Raw genomic sequence first — 24,718 nt, forward strand, 5'->3', positions numbered from 1 at the left:
ATGTGACATATTACACTGTGCCATTTAATTTAACAGAAATAAAAGCATAATCCAGAAGTGGACTGCTTTCATAGAGATCTAGAGAGTAAGTAACACCCAAGCGCTGCTGATCAAATCTATTCGCTGAAGTGATCATCAGCAAGCGTGAGCGGCTCTATGAAAGCAGACATTTTTGGCAGTTTGCTTGAGCATTCAGCTGTCTGTTAACACAATCCAAAGGAGGAAAACACTGATCTTAGAGAGGCATTTATTGCTGTTCATCTATCTGAGATGGGTTAAAAGGCCATTTCCAAACAATATGCAGTGCATGGTTCTACAGTGAGAAAGCTCATACACAAGTGGAAAACATTCAAGACAGTTGCCAACCTTCCCCGGAGTGGACGTCCCCAAGGTCCGATCAAACAGTGCTCAGAGGAGCTGCAAAAATACTTTAAGAGCTGCATCTCAGACTCTACGAGCCTCTGTTACTTTGTTATAAATTAAAGTTACAGTTAGAAAAAGACTAAATGTGTAAGGCTTGTTTGAAAGAGTTATGAGCAAAGAACCTCTTCTGTCCAAAAAGAACACAGCAGCAGACGTTAGCTTTGCAAAGTTGGATTTGCACAACAGCAAGATTTCTGGAACAGCCAAGACCAAAGTGAAGATATTTGGACGGACATGATGCACAGAGCATGAATACCAAAGCTCAGCAGCAAATCTGAAAAGAACAGAGTACCAAAGTGTTGCAATAGCCCAGTCAAACCTGATTGAAATGTTGCGGTGAAACTTTAAAAGAACTGTGGATAAATTAATGCCCAACTTCAAGTTTCACGTTTTATGGTCATACACAGATAAACAGTGTAACCACTTCTTTGGCTCGTGCTCCTCAGCTTTGCATGAGCATGTAGAAAGTGTGCCGTTATATTTAAGAAGAAATTAACAAGAAAATTATGGTAATAATAATAAAATATAATAAAAACAAAATACTACAGTATTAAATTTAGAGAATTTGAGACAATTGTTGGTATTTACAGTTTGTGCAAAAACTTGTGCAATGAGCATTTAAGAAATATTTGTTGAAGTGACCGTGTGTAGAGTCCTGTAATTGTCGTGAGTGTGTAATGGTGTGTACAGAATGTCAGCAGTTCTACAGCCTGGTGGCTTGTGGGTAGAAACTATTCCTGTGTCTGCTAGTGCAGGTCTGAATGCTCCTGAACCGCCTGCTGGACGGCAGGAGTGTGCAAAGTGAACTTCAATGACTTTGTAAAGAGGAGTTGGCCAAAATTCCTCCACAATTATGTGAGACACTGAAAGTCATACACATAACCATCACCAGCTATCATTAAATAAATAATGACACAGTGTTAAAAGTCACTGCTGTTCACCTGAGGTTGTATTCAAGCACCAGGTTATTATTTTTATTGTGTCTTGATACATACAAAGAGAATGTACTTTCTTTTTCATGTGACTGTATAATAAATACAATGACAATCTTCAAATGTGTAAAGCTTTTACATGAGGGTTGAAAACGACCTTTGATGGAGGTCGAACACTTAATTTTCAATAGAAATATCAACATATCTCAGCGATTTAAGGCAACTTTATGAACTTGATTGATGATTGAACACATATTTACAAATTAAAAGAAAAATATGAACTTTTGATCCCTATAATGAGGGCGTTGAGTGTTGTGGACGCGTCTCTCCAGTAACACCATCAAAACTTTAAATGAGGAAACATCTTTTGGTAGAATGGTGCACCATGAGTTTCTTTGAAAGGGTCATGAGTTAGAGATGAAACTCGTGAAACTGCAGGAGGCTTTACAAACACTTTACAAAACCCTTTTTTATTTGTCACCCGCCTCTAAGTCAGTTTAATGACCTTTGAAGTGACAGAAACACATCTGTGTGCTTCTGAATAGCAACCACTTAACCTCTCCCGCTTTCCACAAACCACCACCACCCTACCTGCTCATTCTTCTTTACCGAAATATGTCTTAGCTGTAAAAACAGGGAGCACGTCACACAAAGGAAATAAAATTCCAGCTCAAGAAGTGCCTAAAAATGGTCTTGCACTGATAGTTTGTTCAGTTTCTTGTCCATATCTATACACGCGCCGGACACAGGGTTCAAAATTTCTCCCGATGATTTGGTCTTTTGGTGTTTTTCACGTGTCAGTTTCTTGTTGTGAAAGTGATATAAAGGATGTATAGCCCAGTGACAGGAACACTCCTTTCTGACTGTAGAATCACAGAAACGTCAGCAGAGATACAACAAAGTCTGGAGACAAGAGTAGAGGACTTCCATCTTTCTGGGCTTTATGAAGCATTGCAGTTGCCATGACAACCAAGGCCTTTCCTTGTTTTAAAGAGATTCACTATGGTGACCGAGGCATTGTTGTACTGTGGGCAGGTCTGAGAGGATACAGCAGGGCTTCTCACATATACACTCGCTCAAGTGTGCAAATACAGGACACGTCGGCGCATGGGTGCACATCCACCTACACATATGTGTTCAAACAGGGGTTAAATGATGTCCAACTGTAACAGGTTAGACAACTGAATAAAACAGAGTGATGGTTAAATATAGATTTGAAATCAATGCCCTCTTTCCTGCAGGCTTCCTAGTTACACACTTTGACTTGTAGCTTTCACGAGAAAACATGACAGTCATCAGAGACAAATAAAACATTTCCCAGCATTGGACACAGCATTTGTGTTCAGCCTTAACATAGTCAAATATGTAATTTGACTATTGTGATAGTTTAATTTTATCATGAGAACAAGGATTGGACAGGGATTGCGAGTCGTTTTGGACACTGACAAGTATTTAACTCAACCCACTGCAGAAGTGACAAAACTGCAGTTCCTCAGTTTGCCACTTGAGGCTACTTCCAAAAGTGAGTCATTCCTTAGTCTCCTTTTAAAATGCCCAACTTTAGGGAGGAAACGGAGGGTTAAAGTGGTGCATTGCAATTTCACCATCTTTTTCTGTTGGAGCTTTTTGAAACATTTCTTACGGATCCACATTTAAGATGATGTAGCTGCAGGACACACCTTCGCTGACTCTCAAAACAAACTTTAAAATACGTAACAGTTTTACCAAATTGTGTTGAAGTTAAATAGTGTATGGCATGCTTTTTCATGAATACTGCTGTCAGGTTTTGTGCAGGAAGAAAAGGTCATAACTGGATTTTGTAAGCACAGAGGGAAAAAACAATCCATCCATTCTCTTATGATACAGTCTATGCAGAGAGCATAAACTCAAACAAATGTTTGAGCGAAACTTGTTCTGAAAACTGATGTTCTCACAGTTTCATACAGGACCTGTTTATGTATGATCCTCTAGCAGCAGCTTTTTTGCACCACTGCAGTGCTTGCGTGTGTGTTCAAACAACATTGATGCAAAATGTAATAATTATTTGTGCAGTTTTCATGTGTTGATGTTCCATTTGTTGCTAAGCAACACCTTCTTGCCTCTTTCCTCTTCACATTTACCTGGACAAGTCCTATTCTGATGCTGCTGGATTGAAGCTGTTCATGCTTTGAAGCATCCTGTGTAATACCGGACTGATGTGCTGGCAAGTATATTTTTAAAAACTGAGAACGATGACAGTACCCACTTTACACAGTTTTCTTTTTCATATTATTCCTTTAAAAATGTATACCAGGGGGCGCTTTAATGTTTCTTTATTGTACTGTGTCATGACTTAGACAGATCCCAACTGCACCACACATCTATTGTAACAGCGCCCTAAACTCAATAAGATGTAATGCTGGCATGTTAGGGAAAATAAGTGAAGTTGAAAATATTTTGTTCTGTTATCTTGCAGGTAAATCACTCCCAGTTTCCATCCTTAAGAGACAGACTGGTGCCACTATTGTCTGAGACAGCACTGACTTGTTTTCCAGGAGATGCAAATGAAGATGTGTGAAGGTGCTTTCCCTGAAACATGATGAAGGCTTAAATATCCTTAAACAGTTAGGAGGGGTGGACTGGGTATAGCTGAATGGACAATGCCCCCTACTGGCCTACTGGTTTAATCAATTTACTGTGGAAATGTGTAAAGACCCTTTGATTCCTGCCCCAAACAGCATTTGGAGGTAAGAGGTGAAGAGTAATTTAGTTACATCTATTTTTCATCGATATTTGCACACTACAGTGTGGTGGGAATGGATTTCTTTTCAGCCAGTGGAGGCTGCAGGCAGGCAGGCAGGGACCTGCGGCTGATAAAAGATTGGACATTCCACCTTAAGAATGCAAGAAATTACACTGGCAGCAGATTACCATCAGGCTGCCAGTGGTCTGGTATGCAACTGTGGTTCGTGAAACAACTGAGAGCTGCAGAACAAAGAGTGAGAGCAGGCACCAGGTGCTGTGAGAGGTCAGAGGTTCATCGTTGGGAAGAGAGTTTAACACCTTTGTGAAGATAACATAAATCAGCATGTGGGATGAATTCTTGGGGAAGAATTAGGTTGCAGTCTCTGCCTCCTTAAATCAGTTGATGTTAAATGCAGCCGGGATGATCTGCAGAACACAAGCCTGCCACCTCTTTGATTTCATACTAAATAACTCGGAGCTTCAAATCCCAAGAAAACAGACAGGTAAAAGAGTTTGTTAACCCACTGTGTTTCGAGTTTAAAATGCTTTATATTAACTGGGACGTGTTTCATGAGTGTTACATGTCACCTGGATGTACCAGAGTGGGAACTTTGAATTAGAACGAGTTAGAAAAGGAAAGCTATTAGATGTGTACAGTTGTTGTCACACAGTTGTAATCATTAGTTGGTTTTTAAAAACTAAGCTGAAGACACATTTGTTCACCTTATCTTACAAGTCTTAATTCTATGGCTTTTAGTTTTTAAATTTTTACTGTTTTTAACTTGTATTGTGTCTTTTACCTGTATTGCTATGTATCGCTTTTATTTATTTTTTTATCTTTTTAGTTTTAAATAGTTGTACAGCACTTTGTTTGAAAGCGCTTTATAAATAAAGTTATTATTATTATTAGTTATTATTAGTTTGTTTTAAAGGTACAGTAAGTAATTTTTAGGTAATTTAATAGGAAAAAGGGAATGTTGTACCCATAAAAATACATTAATAGTGTGCAATTGCATCTTCCAACACACTGATGTATTCAGAGAAACTATTTTTAATCCATTAAAAATACACAAGCGGGCTCCGATTTGCAGAAGCTAATATGCTGCCATCTTACTGTGGCTGAGACAAACATCATCATCTCAGCCACAATAATCGTGTTATTGAATCTGGCTACCTCCATATTAGCGTTTCGGCTTCTGTCATATAAACAGTAAATCATTCACTTTGTATTTGTTGTAACTATCTTCTCTATTGGGTTGCAAGATTGTGGTGTTCTTACTGGCACATTGTTTATATTGCAGTGAAGTATGTGAACAGTATAGGTAGTGGGTTTCTTTCTTAAAGTTATGGAACAGTCAAGCTGCTATACACACACCTCACCAATATTACTATACTGTGTAAGTAATTTAAAATAATTAGATATTTGATTATCTTTTTGACAAACAAATATTGTAGTTGGAGGTAAAGTCAGTCTCTTTCTTGTCCATGATGTTGTGTCATGTTGTAAATTTTATAAATTCAGTACCAATGAGTATTTTTACTATAAAAAAAGGAGATAAAACGATGAGTGTGTAATGTGAATGGGGTCACTCACAGTGATTGATGAACACATAGTGTTCCCTTTAGGTTAAAAGCTCAAAGGTTCTCTTTTTTGTTTTCATAACCTACAACAGAAAAAACAGTAGTGACTAGGCGATGTACACAGAGCTGCTCAAGAGCCACATAATGCTTTCAGCATACGGTGGAAATGAACCGCAATAGAAACACAACTCTAACTGAAAGCGAGTGCTGATCAGTGTCTGCTTGATGTGGAAACGTGCATCATTTAATCAGTGGTGTTGGTAACGGTGTCATAAATATTTGTTCATACTTTTTAGTTTACGGGCAACAGGGCTCATCACTTCATCATGACTGGATGCACGGAAAAAAATATCCTCATGAACTTTCTTTGTATTTGTTAACCAAACCATCGCAGCTTTTATTTGGACCTGCATACTTTAAGTAACACTACCAACTACATCGGAGAAGAAGTGTTCAAAATTTGTTCTAAGTTCAGACATTTTACACGCCTACATTTGTTTACACTTTATTCTAGTGCGCCAAAGTGATTAGAAAAGGGGGAAAAGAAATACTGTAGTTTGAATTTAAGGTTGGCCACAAAAATACGATCGTCTCAGTTCAGTTCTTCTCAAGTACTTTACTCCTTAGAGCTGGGCTTTCGAGTCTGGCAGTCACATTCGGTCGTAAAGTAGTAATACCTGAATGATGATCGTGTTGTTTGAGAATTTATAACACGTTCGTGTGTGCTCAGTGACATATTCACAGCTGAGTGTGTTTAATATCATCTCTTAACACAATTAATTTCTGGACCTGACGTGAAGTGGGCAGCAGATGAAAAGAAGCACTGGATGCCGGCAGGTTTCTTTCTCCTTGGCCTTGTGTTGCCAGACAGCTTTTAACACCCTGAGCATCATGCCAAGAGAAATATAAAAAGGGTAATAATCCAAGATGAAAGGATTTTGGGATTATCGCTACATATTCTGAAAGTTGCGTTTTTCAAACAGGGCTTTTAAAAGTACAGTAATAGCCAAACGTTCTGTTTCAATGACCATAAATGGAGAAAAAAACCTCCAAATCTGATCAAGTGGAGCTCAGCAGATGACTGATAGAGACTGGAATGCACGGCAACAGGTATAATAAAAGTTTTTACTTTATTAACAGAAATCTTTCGTTCAGACAAAAGAACAAAAGTACAGAAATAATGTTAATACTAATAAATTACATCACACTTCTCACAAATAAGCAGCCAGACATCGAGATCACATAACGCCTAAATTTATACACCTGAGGCACACAAGAGGGGTTGGTTTTCATGCCACATTTACACCAATATACACAACATTAATACACTTACAATATCACCCACCATTCAGCAGAGAGGAAGGGACACAGTGAACTCAAAAACTGGCAAATGAACCCGTGCAACGGCATTATTTCTCTCATGTACATATGCCACATTAAAGTAGAGTTGAGTTTGCTTTCAGTAATAGCTGTATTTCATTGTAAGTCTCTGTGGCTGCATATTAATTCAGTCTTACACTATGCATCACTTCAACACACCCAGAGCAAATCATGATGAGCCAACCCCGGTAGCAGAGTATTGCCTTTGCTCCAAATTATATATTAAATGAAAACAATGTTGGGGAAATTAAAGATAAAAGCTTTATGTAATGAGCATACGTTCCATGCACACTGTAAAAGTTCCCAGATATAGCACTGGTGACATCAGCAACCTGTTTTGGGAGAAACAGGTGAATCTGGCACTGTGATTGGCTGAGATAGCTATCAACCTGCTTAACTCAAACACCTCTCTCTTTACGATGACAAATGATATGTGAACTATTCTTAGAAATGTCTTGATGCATGCTCAATCGTCCAGGTAAGTAAATCCAAAAAGGTTGATTCTGTTCTGGACGTAGTGTTTTCAGTGGGAGAAACATTTCGTCACACATCCGAGTGACGTCTTCAGTCTCAGCTGACTGCAGGTTTCCTCAATCTGAAACAGTACATTTCAAGTGACAGTTATTCTGCAAATGTCCTGTTTACAAGGTTGGGGAAACCTGTTTCTCCCACTGAAAACGCTACATCCAGAACAGAATCAGCCTTTTGGGATTACTAGAAATGCTTACATCTATAGAGACAAAGAGAGCGAGCAGAAGTAAACCTGGGGCGTAAATACCTGTGAGAGTGCTCTTTTAAACCCACAAACTGTATGTTAAAGATGGACATGAAAAGTGAAGCTGGTGAGGATGTGCCTTAAACCTTCATTTTCTCTAAATGACAGCAGGGGGCGACTCTACTGGATTCAAAAAGAAATTCCATTGTAAAAGAAATGGGAAAATTCTCACACTTTGATGTATTTATGGTCTTAAATGCTAGCTTTAAGTCTATTTAAAGCTAGCAGTGCTTTAGCCCATGGTTAAGTTGTTAATAACAGTAAGCTAACCTCCTAATTGTAATTTCATCCTTGCTTTTTCAGCACTAGGGGTTTTAGGGGAACAGCCTTTTTATGTTTACACATTTGGTTTAAGCCTGTTGTTAGCAAAAACTGGCATCCAAATTAATATCACAGTGAATAACGGATGCACTTTGGTAACAAGTCTAACTAGCTAGTCCAAGTGTTAACTAATCAGCTCCAAATACACTCAAAAGACCAAAATGTTGATGACCAAAATGTGAAAGTGAAAGCTCTGGGATTGTTAACTACAAACCAACACATGCTAGCGCAGTGGCCATGTCCATCTTTGATATACAGTCTATGTTTCATCATAAAGGAAGTAAAATTCTGAAAAGTGACATCAAAATATCTGTCATAAATATGAAATCTGTAACATGTACAGTATAGTAAGCACAACATCACTTGAAATAATAAAGATACAACATTCAAATAAGATTTTGACACAGATACCTTCAAGAGCCCAAATCATTTCAATTTATATTGCATTCTAGTAACACGTTACAAAATGTTTTCTTTAACTGACATGTTATGAAAGAGGAAAGACAATTTATAAAATTAAATACAATTTTGAAAAACTGGAGAAATGTATAAACTGGGGGGGAAATTTTGAGACAAAGAATTTTAAAATGTGTGACTCGATATTTGACTTTAACAAAATTGTATTCCTCTCATTCCTTCTGCACTTAGATGTTGTTTTACCACAGCAGGTTTATTGTTTTATGAGCACATCAGTTATAACATGAAGCCATGCTCAGTGCACAAAATCTTGTCCAGTACTACCACTCTATTGTCAGTTTCAGCAGAGCACTGCTGAACTTGAGGTAGTTACCAATCAACATTGCAGCTCAGTTCCAATTAAATCAGCTCAGAAACTATCAGGTACGGGTCCACATCTGACCCTCAGACAAAAGGGAAGCAAACCTACAGTAGTGACAAAACTAAAATTATTTGATGTCCGGTCATTGTTTATAATTTGACCCAATAAAACAGATTTATGGAACATGCCAGATCCTAAACTGTATTTTAAACCCAAAATGTGAGAAAAGTGACATCATAGTTCTTTCATCTTTCACCCTGACAGAATGAGCAAATAATTATATCTTGAGATAACCTTGATATCCAGAAAGAGTAACTGCTGTTTCTCTCCAGGACAAGTTAGGCTATAGACACAGTGTTTAAAGTTAACATTTCAATTTTTCAGCAACGTCACAGCCATTATTGCGTGGCACATAAGGGATAGGGAATACTCACGGTTTGGTTATGGCTTATCACACTGCAGTATTATATATGAAGTGGCAATTATCTTTACAGGTACGATGGAACAATTTAATGTAAACCTTTAAGGGGCCTCACAATCAAATGCAGATTTGGTCCACTTTGACACAGTACCAAAAGCTACGAGATGCTTGCAAAAGTGTTTAACACAAGACACTGCAGTAAATCTGAGATTACAGATGAGAATTTGACAAAAAGTCAGAATTAATACAGCCAGCGATAACTTGAAACAAAAGAATCACAGTAAGCAATGTCAATATTTTCATTATTCCAAAATGAAAAATACAAGCTAAGTAATTATTACATTAGTGTTTATCTGCCCTAGCATGACAACTGACAGGAGAATTAGCTTACTGCCTACAGTGGAAAACCACAATGTTGTTACTTTAAAGCCTAATGAGCACTTAAAAAAATAAAGTAATATTTAAATTATCAAGGGTGGTTAACACGAGCAGATTGAGCCTGCTCTTTATAAATAAATAAATACATTTGTGGAATTTTAGACATTTGAAACCCCAACCAAGTTAACCAAGCTAGCATTGAAAACTCAAAAATGCTTTTATTAAAGTGGAACATCCCCTCTGGAAGATAGAATGGCCATGATTTAAATAAAATTTAGCTAGACTAAAATTTGAAATGGTCTTCTTGAAGTTATTTAGGAATAATTAGCACTTTTATGTAATTTATTTTTAGTGAGCATTATTCTGTTGTTTCGTGTATCCTAGTATGTTTAGCCTCAAACCGTTTCCATCAGAAATGCATATTTAAGTTTAATTTACTAATTTATTTTTAACAAACCCATGGCGTCCCCTTTGGTGTAGCAAGCTAATAAACCACTACTGCTAAAATCCGTTAGCTGACTAGCCGCATTCTAGCTAGCTAGTTAGCTTTCTAGTTGAACTCAAGAACCAGCCATTTGAAAAATGCAGAAAAAAATTGCCACCACAGTAACATTGCTTCAAAGGAAGAAAGAAACCTGTTAGTTAAATTTATAAGTAGAAGCTGAAGCTAAGGAAACTAAACGAAGCCTGAATTCCCTTTATTTACATCTGCTAAGCCATGCTCTCTTTAGTCAATGCCACTGTAATGTTTCCGTGTTTTGCAGGATAAATATGCAATCTGTGGTGGCATTTTTTTTCCTGCAATGAATGTAATTATTGCAAAAATGGCTAGTTAACTTTTTTCTCCTTTTCTGGAACTTTCATCATTTAACACTGGCTTTGGGATTATCATTTATCTACTAAAGATCCAGATTCTGAATTAAATGGAAGGTGGGAGAAACTATTACAAGCTCATTCTAAGTCACAAGATAAAACTATTATTTAGCGTTACCATTTTGATAATTTTCTAGTAAAAGAGTATCATACTTTGATTGTTCTTTGCATGGAAAGCAAAATCATGTAGTCAGTTTGTGTCTTCAAGCTTGCCGCTACAAGAAGCTAAAATCTGTAGCTCACTCAATATTTTTTGAACATTTTTTTAAAAGAATATTTTGGAAATTTAAGACTTTGGTAAACTATCAAAGATGTTTTGCATACCCTTCAGATCAAACTAATGAATAGTCATAAGAGATATTTGCCATCAGTCATCAATTAAGAGTTTTTCTTTGAAGGCTTCATTGCGTATGCACATTCCATCTTGCGAAATATGCTGAAAATCTACAGAGTCCATCTACGATAAACCAAAAGTACTTGGTGTCTAATTTCATAATAAGTTACCCAAAAATGCACTTTTTTTCCCCAGAAAATTCAAAGTAAGCGTCAGCTCCCATCAAATAAACTGTGGAAGAAAACAGGTTGGCTCCACACATCACATTCATTTACATGCAGAATCAAAACAGTGACGGATGTTAGAAGAGGATGGCTGCCATTCCTGCAGGTATATGTGTGCGTAGGTTATATCTGCTACAGAGCAAAACTCCTAAAAAGAACTACAATAAATGAGCTGCAATCCTAGCTGACAGAGAACAAGAGACAGATGATTAAAATATCAGACCCTTGCTGTTTGCTTCTAAAGACTCACCAGTACTAGTTGCTAGATCAGTCCCCACACCAACAAATACCCCACGGTGCTATTAACAAAACATAAAAGATTAAGAAAAGGAACAATTTGCTGGGGAAGAGCAGAGCTGTGATGGAAGACGATGGCTGTAAGCCAGTACAGCATTTGCACCTCGTTAAAAAAAATCACAAGCTCAAAGGTTTTTCTGTGTGATTGTGATCTCAAACAAGTTAAGGGGGTTGTTTCTTTAAAAAAAATGTTCTTTTTTTGTTATTAAAAAGCACTTTGGTAAAGTTAGGCCAAGGCAGAGGAGTCACTACATAAGCCAATATGTGTCTACAGCACACGGATGTCTGAGAAATGCTGCTGCTGGCTAAGATGCTTAAGAGACCGCTGGTGAAGCGAGAGGATTCAGTACGCTTCTCATGACTCAAGTGGAACTGGTTCAGATCAGAATATTGCCATGGACATCTGCAAACAATTTGGAAGCTGTGTGTCGAATAAAGAAACTGAAGATAGACGGATGTACATAAATGTAGAAATATGAACATAGAAATAGTTTCACCGGTCGGACAAAGAGAATGCAGAATAACAATTATATACCAAGCAGCACGAGCGAGAATATGAATATCTACTGTGATCACCTACCACTAAAAAGGCCATTGGCTGGTTTTGCTTTCTAGGAAGTTCAATTTCTATGGACAGGTTTTAGGTTTCAACACAACATTGGAGTGACTAGAAATGTTTCAGGAGTTTCGTAGATTAAACCTGAATATGGAATAATTAGAACGTGAACGGGGGGTTTGGTGACATCTTAAAATCTACCATCTCCAGTTAATATGGTGTAGGTCCTCTGAAATCCACTGGCCTTTCTAGTGATAGATTGATCACTGATTTGAAGACAGAGGGTTGCACCAGTGTTAAACTTCACAAACATGGAAAGGAGAGAGGCGACTCCATAACAAACAGAGTAAGCAATTATTATTATTTTCTGAAACCTGATGACAGGAAGAGGAAGGCGGTAGGGATGTTTTTAGTCAGAGAAGAGGCTGGCAAAGGACTGTCGGAGGGAGCGGATGGTCTCGGCTTTGGCCTCATCGTCGGTCAAGCTTCCTCGTAACGTCTCCGTGAAGCTGTTTGTCAGCGACTGCGATTTGCTGCGCGACAAAGACGAAGACGGTTTAGCTACCAGACGAGGAAAATCATCGTAAGCAAAGTCATGTGTGAGATTAACAGAACCCCAACTTGGACTTACTTCAGCTGCGGTGATTGTTTCCCAGCTCCAGGTCCAGAAGAGGCAGGGATGGGACCGGGCTGGAACGCCTGGCTGGGAGACGTAGTGGCGGACCGGGCTCTCTGAGGGGATCCCTGGGCCGACTGAGATGGAGAGGCAGAAGCGGAACGATGTCCCCCTACCATACATGAACACGTGATGCACAGGCTTATTATTTCTCTGTACTGTATCACCACAGAAGGTAGTGGAATGAATCATAATGAAGCACTTTACTTACCTCGTCTGGGCTGCGTGGTCTGAAGAAGACACAAAAAGACACAGATATAGCATCATTTACATAAAAATGCTTGAATTTTACTGCTAACACCATGACAACAACACATTTTTGAAAACATGGAAAGGAAACAGTTTCCACGATGAGACATTTTGATTGTCTTTGCAAATACATCAACTCAGGTTGATGCCACAGATGATCAGCTCCAACATATCCCCAAACATTAGTTTGCCAGGTGAGCCCAATTAAAGGAAAAACTACTAAAGAAGGATATTCCACATTATTAAGCAGACCACCATTTTTAAGCAATATAGGAAGGAAAACGGAGCTCTCTGCTGCTGAAAAGCGTGAAATAGTTGAATGCCTTGGACACGTAATGAAAATCTTAGATATTTCACGAAAATTTAAGCATGATCACCATAATGTTAAGAGATTTGTGGCCGAGTCACAGCACACATGGGTTCGTGCAGATAAAGGCACAGTGATGAAGGTTTCTGTCAGACAAATACATCAGATTAAGAGAACAGCTGCTAAATGGCCAAAACAAAGCAGCAAACACATATTTCAAGCTGCTGGTGCCTCTGGAGCCCTGCGAACATCAACGTGTAGGATCCTCCAGAGACTTGCAGTTGTGCATAAACCTTCTATTCGGCCACCCCTAACCAATGCTCACAAGCAGAAATGGCTGCAGTGGGCCCAGAACTACATGAAGGCTAATTTTCAAACAGTGTTGTTCACTGATGAGTGCAGTGCAACCCTGGATGGTACAGATGGATGCAGTGGTGGACGGCCACCATGTCCCAACAAAGCTGCGTCGTCAGCGAGGAGTTGGTGGAGTCATGTTTTGAGCCGTAATCACGGGGAGAGAGCTGGTCGGCCCCTTTAGGGTCCCTGAAGGTGTGAAAATGACCTCTGCAAAGTATGTGGAGTTTCTGACTGACCACTTTCTTCCATGGTAGAAAGAGAAGAACTGTGCCTTCTGCAACAAAACCATCTTCATGCAAGACAATGCACCATCTCATGCTACAAGGAACACCTCTGCATCCTTGGCTGCTATCGGCATAAAAGCAGAGGAACTCATGGTCTGGTCCCCATTCTTCCCTGACCTCAATCCTACTGAGAACCTTTGGAGCATCCTCAAGCAAAAAACTATGAGGGTGGGAGGCAGTTCACATCCAAACAGCAGCTCTGGGAGGCTATTCTGACATCCTGCAAAGACATTCAAGTAGAAACTTTCCAAAGTATTTACAAGTTCCATGTATGCAAGAATTGTAAAACTGCTTTTAAATAAGGGGTCCTATGTTCATATGTAACTTGACCCGTTAAGATGTTTTTGATTGAAATAGCTTTTGATTTCAGTGAAATTGATCTACTAATGCTGCAAATTCAACAAATGGCCATTTTCAATTCTCTACAACCTATAAAATCTTTTGAAACTATGTGTGCGTAATAATTTAGAAAAGTGCATTTTAAGTTTTTTATTTCTGAAAAAAATTATCAGTGTGAGTACAGGTGAAAGTATGGCCATACAAGCACTGCTTGTAATTACAGTGCTACTCCAACAGTAGTCACTGCAGTTGGTAAAACTGTGTAGCATTATAGTGATCATCAGTGACAACATTATTAATTAACAGACCTGATAATAAGTATCCATAGTAGAAAAATTTTATTAGCGTTATTGGTAGAAGTGGTAACAAAGTTTTGTAATTCGTAGCAGTTTTTATAATTACTGCCTGGTACTATGAAAAAAGTGAGTTACAGTAGTAGTAGTGGCTTGTTTGAAAGCTTTTTGTACCTTAACAGTAGAAGGCTGAGGCATGGAAACTCCCAGCAGCACCTGGGCCATCTTGTTGATGACCAGCTCTGTGATCAGCTGTTTATCCTCCTCCACATGCTCGCCAATCAGAGGCATTGAACTGTCCATCACCTGCAGAGACAGAAAACAAACAGACCTCAGCTGAAGTGTTAAAATTCCCCCACTAGATGGCAGGATGTTACCTCTTATTCAGAATTCCTCTACTCTGACCCTCAAGTGATATTAGTGATAAGACTGTGTGTGGAAACACGTGATGAGTCATTTAGTGTAGATCACATGTTTGTTGGGGTCAAAAACAAGCTTTACAGCCCTGTGGCAACCACAGTTTGGAGGATACAAAGAAGTGTGTGACGAAAACTGCGAGTTTCTGTCTCAGGAGGTCTTCAGTGCTCTGGCAATTAATCACATAAACAGAAGCGAAAAAAGATGCTTTAGTTTATTTCTCTATATGTGTGTTCATATAAGCTTTACAACAGTTTAATTTTGACTGATCACAGACTTCTCTAGTTAAGCTCTGGATAAACTAAATAGGTTTATCTGAACACACACAAGAAGCCAAAGTTAGAATTTCCAGTGATCTGCAAAAAAAAGTGGCTCCATCTGTAAATATTATGTTGCTGGGGCATGACTTTGAAGGGCATAGACCAAACCCATTGCCACACAAATAATTAAAATAATCAAAAAAGAAAAAAAAAAACAAGGAAAAATGTTTTTTCCCAGCACTTGAGCTCACATGCAGGTCCATGTGTGCTGCAGAACCACAGGCCTCATGAGGCTCAGAGACCTGCTGTCCTCCTCCCTAAAAACCAAAACAAACAGGAGCAAAGGAGTGTTGCTGCTGCTGGCTAGGATGTAGATGCCCATCATGGTGGAAGAAGCTGCTGCACCGCACCCCAGCTGCAGGCTGTAAACACATCAGCAGGCATGCATGCGTGTGCGTGTGTGTGTGTGTGTGTGTGTGTGTGTGTGTGTGTGTGTGTGCTTATCCTCTGGTACACAGCATATGCCAGGCAGAGATTAGACTGTACTGGAGCTCTCTGTGGCTGAAGTTGTTTTTATTAGTGGTATCAGTTAAATCCCAAAAATGTTCTTTAGTCCAATTTCAGACAAACTGGCCTCTTAGCACACACTTGGTGTTTGCTTAGATTCAAATGAATGCGACTTATTATGGCACAAGATACTGATGCAGGCAAAGACTTAACTCACTTCAATTCACAACAGTCGCCTTAAGGTGCTTTATATTGCAAGGTAAAGAGCCTACAACAATGTAGAGAAAAAAACAAAAATCAAACGACCTCTTTTAAGCAAGCACTCATGACAGTGGGCGGGAAAAATTTACACTTAACAGGAGGAAACCTGCAGATCCAGCCTCATGGAGGCGCAACCAGCTGTTCCGACCGGTTCGGGGTGATTGGGGTACGATGCAGAGCAGCCACTTGTTGTTTTCACACAGGCTAGAGTTGTTCTTTAGGCTCTTTTTAAACAGCTGTCCATACCATAACACCGCCTCCACCATGTTTGACTGACGATGTGGTCGCTTTTTCTCCCATCATTCTTTTACAAGTTATTTTCAGAACAGCACAAGATTTTTAATCTGGCCTTCTTGATCTTGAGTGTAGCCATAGACAGTATAGAACAGGGGTCCCCAACTCCAGGCCTCGAGGGCCAGTGTCCTGCAGGTTTTAGATCTCACCCTGGGTCTACACACCTGAATCAAATGATTAGTTCATTACCAGGCCTCTGGAGAACTTCAAGAGATGTTGAGGAGGTCATTTAGCCATTTGAATCAGCTGTGTTGGATCAAGGACACATCTAAAAACTGCAGGACACCAGCCCTCGAGGCCTGGAGTTGGGGACCCCTGGTATAGAACATGGAGGTAGTTTCCAGAGCAACAAAACTTGGCATCTAAGACCTGCAATCTGTTTAAGGTTATCATAAGGTGATCGCTATGGCTGCAAAAAGAAGTAATGGCTTTCTGTCCGTAAACACTTTCCTGCTGGCTCGTTCACTTGTTTTGGGCCATACTGAAGTCTTTTTTGTAAATTTTGGTTCCAAAAACTGAGGATTAGTTATGGTACGGAATCGACACATCGCCAGCTAATGAGTTTTCAATAATAAGCCGTTCGCCAGTTTCACCGTCTGATCCACAGTGTTTTCTATGTTGCAAAGATGGCAACGGGGAAATGTTCAACTTGATGCTCCAAAACAGGACCAGGACCAGAAACTATGGCTAAGTTCATGTCTTATACTGTCTATGAGTGTAACCAGTGGTTTGCACATCATCACTTGCTACCTCCTTGCGTGTGTTCTTGGCTTGAGAGCTATGGTGAAGCTGCTTCTCCCAATGTAAATAATTTAGAAGGGTAGATTTTTGATTTGGTTCCTCCAAAACAAGGGAACAGGCCTGACCTCGCCCTGAAACAGCTTTTCAGTCAATTGTCCAATTATTTGTTAAGATTCTGAAAATGGGGGATTTGCATAAAAATATAAATCCTGAAAACTTCATCTGATAATTTTGTAAAACTCCTTGAAAAACAGCATTTCAATTCCATATTAACTATCTGATTTAAGATCCACTGTAGTGGTATACAGAGGCAAAACTACAAAAGCCTTAGTACAGCAAACTACGGACCAAAGTGTAAGATTTATTTAATGATTTCTTTGCGTAATACAAGAAACCAAGAGTGTACTGCTCTTCAGAAACTTGGAGTGAAACAACACCCAGCAAGGAAGAGAGCACCCAAAGGCAGTTGTAGGTTTAAATTCATCTATTTTATTTCTTATTAATTTAAAGCTTTTTTGCATATCATTATAGGGCTGTTTCTTTTGTGGGCTTGCTACACATTGCAACAACTTTCTCAAAAAAGCTAATCATTGAAAAGTCGTGGAACAATCTGTCAGTGATAATGACTAAAACAAGAGAGGTTTTTATGTCGTCCTTTGTAAGCACAATCTAAACTGATTAAAAAAATCCACATTTGATGACAAAAAATTGAAAGCAAATCAAAAGCTTTATTTAAAAGAGCCTCTAAGAACGCCTATAACAAACTGAGGACACCCAAACTAGTCGTCTTTTCCACTCATTTTCTTTGTTTTTCACAGCTGTTTGGGATCTCTCTGTTCTGCACAGAACCACTTCCCAAGCTAAAGAACCCTTTAAAGCTCCCCCTTTTTTGTGTGTACCCAGCTTCTTGGCTAGGATTTGGCAGCGAGGTCGGGTGTGGCACGGTGTTTTGGCCAGTTGAGTCATTACCACAGGGGACTGAATGCAGGCCTGGTAAAAGACCGCCAGGCCCCACTTCAAACGGCGTGCGGTGGCAAGCTAAAGCGGGATCCACCCTGCTGATTTATTAGGATACAGAGTCATCTAACAGAAGACTGGATCTGCTGTAGTTCTTTCACCACTGGAACACAGAGGTGTTGTCCTGTACTTTTACTAAGCAGCAAAGGTTTGTGTTTTCTGGACAATATCGGGCTGCATGGCAAATGTTTAAAGAGCAAAAGTGAAATGTGCTCGTTGAAAATGATGGTGCAGTTGACGTTCAGGGCTGGCCAGAGGCTCATCCATTTCTGGGAAAACAACTTTAGCTTCAAGATAGCAACATGTGTGCTGTTCTCTTTTGCTAGCTTGAAGGCACAATATCTGAAATATCTCTGTCAACAGATCAAGTCACTCCCGATGGCTGAATCTGTAATATAATGATATTTGCTTACAATTAGGCCAACAATGTTCTAATCATTATTAGGCATAACATTAGCCCTTTAAGTTTTGTGTTGTTTCTGTGGACCAGTAGAAAAATATTACATTTGACATTGTAATTTAAAAAACTTTTTTTGTACTGATAATCTCAAAGACTTAGAAAGTTTTGTTGTTTTTCTTGCCTTAAGGCATCGTAGACCTACCTTTTATGTAAAGTCTGTTGAATTTACACGTGCTAAATTAAATAAAGTTTCTTTATAGTATTATGTGCCTGCTATTGTGTAGGCTCCCCATGTGCTGGGACTTCAGCAAGTGTCCTTTGGGGACAACCAAAATCTGACGGCGGGTCTTCTGGGTCCTGTGGGTTGTGGGATGGGAAGCCTCATGGATGCGCAGCTGCGCTGGGATCTGGCATCCATTGAGTGTTTGGTCGTTGTTGTGTTACTCAAGCCACACTTTTGTGGTGTGGTGAGGCTCCTGCCACTAGGGAGTGCCGTTGCTATGGGACGTGTTTTGATTGGTCCGCAACAATCGTCACAGTCTTGCCCAAAGAGATGAACCGACTGACACTGACTACACCAGCACAGCCATTCTACTTCATGTCATGTGGCTGACACATCCTGTCAGATCAGCTGTGTATATAAAATACTTTCTGTCACGTCATTTTGTCAAACGCTGTGGTGCACTGTGTCATGTTACATAACAATACTGCACCCCTATTATCTATACATTTCCCAGTGAAGTGACACAAGCTGGAGTTTGCCTCATGTTGATACCAGCTGCAGTAATGTGTTAATGAAGTGCTCATTACTGTGCATTAGGGTGAGGTGTTACGGCTGCTGTCTTTGTTCTGATGCAAAAAAACAGAAAGAAAGAAAACAGTTTCTGACTGTGACGGGCCGACAGCTCTTCAACGTCGCACTTAATTAAATTCCATCTAGGGTTGGAGTAAAGGAGGAGGAAGTAATGCTTGTCAGGAAACACTGCTACTTGACTGTATCATGGGTTTCTCTGTCGTAGCAGCCTAGTACTGAGACTACACGCCCCCGGGGAGCTGATAGATACTTCCTGGGATAGTTTGAGGTCTTTTTTGCTTTCTCACAACCGCTCTCTCCCAGCACACAGATAGTCACCAGAGTGATGTCATGTTCTGATCCTAAGTTTGGGCATTTCAGATGTCCAGACTGGCTCATTTCCTCAGACTTGAAGGCATAGGAAGCTGCTCTAAAAACAAAACTGATTGCACACAACTATTTGTCTCTTGCTTCGCCCCTGGGAATAATTGTTAAAGGAAAATGTGCATTTCTGGGTAAGGTATTTACGATTTTATATAAACAGATATTTTTTAAAAAGGACAGAAATCAAATTAAAAAAGAGAAATAAATAAACTGACAACCTTGATTAGAATCAATAAGCATTACAACAAATTATTGGAGTGGAACAAAAGTAAGACATACAGAAAGTGTGAGTTCCAGGGAAGCTCATCATAGTAACATATATGTGCAAGTTATTCCTTCTGTTGGGGCTGTGAGACCTGTGAGGCTGCTGGAGATGGCGTGTGTGCGTAACTATTAAATGATTTTCTTTATTTAATAGTGATAAATAAAGTGAGTTGACCCATAAAGCCCCATAACACATATTCCAAATAAATGAATTATATTTCTCATGTCATTATTGGAAAAAAAAAGGATGTAAGAATGTTATGTGAATGACCAACAATAATTTATCCAACTAATCTAACAGACAATAATAGCAACATAGATGTGTTGCTATGCTAACCTTTGCCATGTCAGATTGTATTTTCCATCCCTGGCTGTTCCAGTCTGCATGCATGATACTGTCTGCAGGGTGCAGGCATGATACGACCCCCAGGTTGCTCTCTGATGCATCTATTGGCATGTGAATGTTAAATAGTATAAATCTTAAATAGGATAAAGTGCTTGAGTGCACTTCAAAAACCCAGATGATCAAGGTGAGTCTCATGAATCTGAACAAGTAAAGATATGTTCTGAAATTTTCAGACAGGACCTGAACACATGAGGCACCTGCATTCAGACAATTACACACTAAGCGATGTATATTTATGAGTTCCACCTTCTTTTTTTGGCCCCTCTTAAATGACCTAAAAGCCCCACAGACTGCACCTTTAAACCATGCTTATGTGTAACATATGTTAAATGCTGTATATAGAGATACTGAACAGTGAACCTCTAGTGGCCCCAGTGGAAACCCCGTCCCAGGCACTGTTACTGCCACGCTCATCACATTGAAAGCCCAAACCTCCAACCAAACTGGTTGCGTCAAGTCACGCCATGACAGTTTTATTTGTCTACAAACTGCAAGCTACACTTCCACTGCCAAACTTTACCAGCAGACTCAAACAAACAGACTGGATTAGAAGATGAAGTGAGTCAACCGCTGACTCCTGATGTTGTTTTCATTCAGCTGCCCATGTTTGGTCTGCAGACTAATCGTTCTTTCAAGGCTGTGAAGATCATGTGCCAGCAAGTCTGGTTACACCCTTCCCGATTGACTTTCACCCATGATATGAAAAGTATTATCAGCAGGGAAAGAGAATGAATCCAAGGTAACGCTTACACAAACTGCTTTAGCCCTGTGATGCTGCTGAGAAGCGATCTAACTGCTGGTTAACCGTTATGTTTGCAAATGTCCTGAAACATGATGACAGATCTTATTTATCTAAAATACACTATAATGCAATGAAAGAGCAAGTTTCAGCCCCTGTTTCCTGAAACTCTCCTTGGAGCTGTAGATGAAAACACACTGACCTCGATAATGTAGTCGTTCCCGTCTTTTCCATGCACGGCCTTCACAGCACAGATGTCTAGGCCCCCAAACATCTCAGCGCAGGAGTCTATCCACATACGATATCTGAAGCACAGGGACGCAAACAGCTGACTGTTTAAAACCCAATAATCACTACAGATATCATTAAAGGAGGAATGGACTTAACAGCTATAAATGTCAGGAAAGGCTTCCAAGACTTTTGGACAATGAGATAATAAGATTCATGCTTAAAAGTAGTGCCAGTGTATTCAATTGAACACAGATGTCTGAATGATTCAGTGAACTTAACAGATCTGCATTTTTCCAAGAGAATCTCTGAACCAGCTCACCTGTCAGTCATTGCGATCTGTTCCAACATGGCAGAACCTGTGTTGGCCTTCCAGTTACCAGAAATGGATGTTCTCCTGAAGGGGGGGCACCAGGAAATGAATTCATATTTCTGCAAAAAAACAAGCTAAAATGCTCCAGCAACAGTTAATCGCTCCCAACTTTTGCTTTTCCCTCTCAAGGGGGAAGCTATCATCAGTTCATCAAGGATGGCCATTTTAATCCACACCTAGATAATGTTTGTGTGAAAGCCAATCAAAGACACGGTTTAATGGTGAGGGCAGGGAAAAAAATACGATGAGATAAGGCTTGGCTACTTTGCCCCCCCTCTCCGATTTCGGTTGAGCAATTGTTCAGATACAGTCTTGAAAGCTAAAAGGTTGAGCACAAATTCTTTGTTGTAATATCCTTGGCTGACAGGAATGTCTATGGCTTCCAGATGGGTGGAGCTGGGGCACGAGGCCATGAAAATGAAGGCATTAATGCTGAAAACTGCCTGGAATCCAAGGAAAGTGCTACTTTAACATATAATTTGCCATTATTGGTGAAACTGTTTATTTTCCAGATGATGCTTTATGAGAGGCCTTTATTTCCCACTGGCTCCACATGCCTTGCTACCATTAACCTACTAAAACACTTAAAATGTTTGCTTTCAAATTCACCTGCAATGCCACCAACAGCCACCAGAAGTTGGTTGCAGCAAGCCAATAAAAAACACCTTACATGTAAGCTTTGTAGTTGCTGCCGATCTTCTGGATCCTGATATCGTACTTGGACTGGATGTACGGCTCCGTGGTGGCGTACGTCCCTGCCAGAGCCACCACGCTGGTGATGTCCTGGAAGTCCTGTTGGTTTTCGACTTTAATCTGCAGGAGAGACGCCACTTGTTAGCGGGCAGCTAATTACAAAGGACTCTGCTGAAACTGGCAGCGGCTGCTTTAAAATCCCACAGGAATTTCACACTTGTACACAAGCTGGATAATGAGGGGTCCACGTATGGAAACATTGCCGGGGGCGGCTTTGAAACTACATCACCTCTTTCCCAGTTATTAAACAGTAGACTGCAGACGCAGACTAAGAGGGAAATGATGCAATGGGAGCCTATCAACACACAACATGTTTATATCATATAATTCAAAGCAATTTTTCAATTTCACCGTGAGATTATTAGGTAACAATGAGGTGTGACAGCGTAAAATACGGAGGAAACAAATATTTTCCTCCAGTGACAATTACCACTGAGGGCCATTTGTAGGAAACTAAGGCTCTCATATATTTTTAGAAGACTTACTCTGATGTTTCTTGTTGAGTGGTATTATTATTGTAATTTATGTTGATACAAAGATTAATGAGGTGTGCTTCCAATGGGAAACTGGGCATCCTAAGAGACAGTCACATCAATCGCCAACGTTATTGTGCGGCTACGAGTTTTCTTGTCTCAGGCACCAAACGAGTCAGTGCAGAGCATCCACTCACTCATCACCATCCCTCTCACTAGCACCATCACGGAGGAAGCAATGGGAACATTGCGCTTCCGTCATGATAAAACACAAACCAGATAAGGAAAACAGGAGGTTGATGTTTCCTCGGGGATTTCGTCTTCTGTTTTTCTGTTCTTCAAATAGCACATCTAAAGGCAACCATTTTCCATACTGAAATGGTATGTACCATAAACAAAGTCTGTTTCTGTGTTTACACTGGGGCACTAAGTTTTCTGCAAATGGTAATATATAGAACACTTTAGATGATTCTGTGGACTAAACAGTTGCATATCCATTAGTCAAGAAGTCCCTTTATATACATCGACAGGGTTACCTCAATTTATGGTCAATTTTAGTTAAAAAAAACAAAACAGCCAACACAGTCATACATAGTGTCGAAATGGTTCAGTTTGTTGCTATGGCACTGATGGGTTAGCCCACACTCCTATTTCTTTGTAATGTGCTTCAAAGAGAGATAAAAGAGGTTCTGGAAAGGCAAGGCACAAGACACTTGTGTCTACATGCAACAATTTGTGAGGTCTTAAGCAACAGTTTAATTGTGTGTTTATAAGAGTTTTACTTTAATGCACTTTCAAATCCCCCAAACTAGTAAAAACTAAGGACAAGTTGTCTGGGTGGAACAAAGAAATCCCAAGGAGATTTTGTTTTGTTTTCAAATGATGCAGCCCACCTTCAGAAAATGAACACAAAAAAAAACGTCAATAGGAAAAGAAATAAGGAAAATCCGAAAAGAGTGACACCAATGACACCAGAACAATAAAAGTAAATTTTAATTTTTTAAAGACGGGTGGGCAGCTTTGATGGTGAATGTGGTCACATAAACAGTGTTGTCACTTTGATGGGTAATTACATAATGAGCGTGCTTGTCAAAACCCACATATGTCGCTGACGCTAAATCAGTGACTTTCTAAAATGAGCTTACAAGGCAGACTATGAAATAGCTTCAAATAAGCCAACAGATTTAAAAAAACATGACTGTATTTTCTTACAGAATATCCTTGGGATCCATATCAGATTTTAGAAAACAGCAACACAACTAATGCCTAGTTTGAAACACTTCTACCGCTTGCTGGTCGTTAAGGAAATTATGGATTTTAACTGTGTGATGTTAGCTTCTCTGTTAGCTTTAAGCACATTTTATTCCAAGACCTTCGCTAAAATACACGTACAGGATGCTTGTGCTTGTTATTAGTGGGTGTACTGTATTAAAAGAATGAACATGAATGTTTAAGACTAGACATGGTTGAGTTACTAACTGCTAATTAGAAAAGACGAAGAAGTAACCAAAATCTTGTTTATCTATTGTTTTCGGTGTTAAAAATGTCTATTCCCTGAGTGGTTGGGGGTTTTTGGAGGTTGCTTGCTGTTGCTAGGTGAAACTGGTCACAAAGCGAGTGCTGCACCAAAAAACTTTTTTTTAAAACCACTTTGGTCACTAGCAGACCGCTGTAGTTGCCTGTAGTTTGCAAGGAAGACACAGACATGTCTGCAAACGTTTGCTAACTGACTAACTTGCCAAACTTGTGAAGCTGTGACACAAACTGGAAACAAAGAACATTCTCCTTCAAAGTTGGTCTCCATTCCGGTTTGCGTTGTTGTAGCTAGAAACTGTCTCCCGACCAATTTCACCTCGCGACTGTCATAAACTAGGGCTGTCAACGTTAACGCATTAACGCTCGTGAA

General features: G+C 39.7%; 1 protein-coding gene and 1 long non-coding RNA gene across 2 annotated transcripts in view; one reads left to right on the top strand and one right to left on the bottom strand.

Annotated features, from left to right (window-relative positions):
- Nucleotides 1-460: 460 nt before the first annotated feature.
- LOC121815670 lies at nucleotides 461-13,885 on the top strand. Its single transcript, XR_006055261.1, has 2 exons — nucleotides 461-4,582; nucleotides 13,841-13,885. It is a non-coding gene; the product is annotated as an uncharacterized LOC121815670 (long non-coding RNA).
- The window catches only part of LOC102299925 (synapsin-3), a 160,182-nt gene continuing 144,259 nt past the window's right edge, over nucleotides 8,796-24,718 (bottom strand). Inside the window, exons 9-15 of the mRNA XM_005939231.3 lie at nucleotides 22,257-22,399; nucleotides 21,536-21,610; nucleotides 21,188-21,290; nucleotides 14,677-14,808; nucleotides 12,885-12,903; nucleotides 12,629-12,785; nucleotides 8,796-12,530 (exon numbers count right to left, since the gene is read on the bottom strand). Of these exons, the coding sequence (XP_005939293.1) occupies nucleotides 12,407-12,530; nucleotides 12,629-12,785; nucleotides 12,885-12,903; nucleotides 14,677-14,808; nucleotides 21,188-21,290; nucleotides 21,536-21,610; nucleotides 22,257-22,399 (753 nt within the window). The 3' untranslated portion in view covers nucleotides 8,796-12,406. The remainder of the gene's footprint in view (nucleotides 12,531-12,628; nucleotides 12,786-12,884; nucleotides 12,904-14,676; nucleotides 14,809-21,187; nucleotides 21,291-21,535; nucleotides 21,611-22,256; nucleotides 22,400-24,718) is intronic.

Source organism: Haplochromis burtoni, unplaced genomic scaffold (assembly GCF_018398535.1).
Source record: "Haplochromis burtoni strain Fernald_Lab_line unplaced genomic scaffold, NCSU_Asbu1 Contig_267, whole genome shotgun sequence".
In the NCBI taxonomy this organism is placed as follows: domain Eukaryota; kingdom Metazoa; phylum Chordata; class Actinopteri; order Cichliformes; family Cichlidae; genus Haplochromis; species Haplochromis burtoni.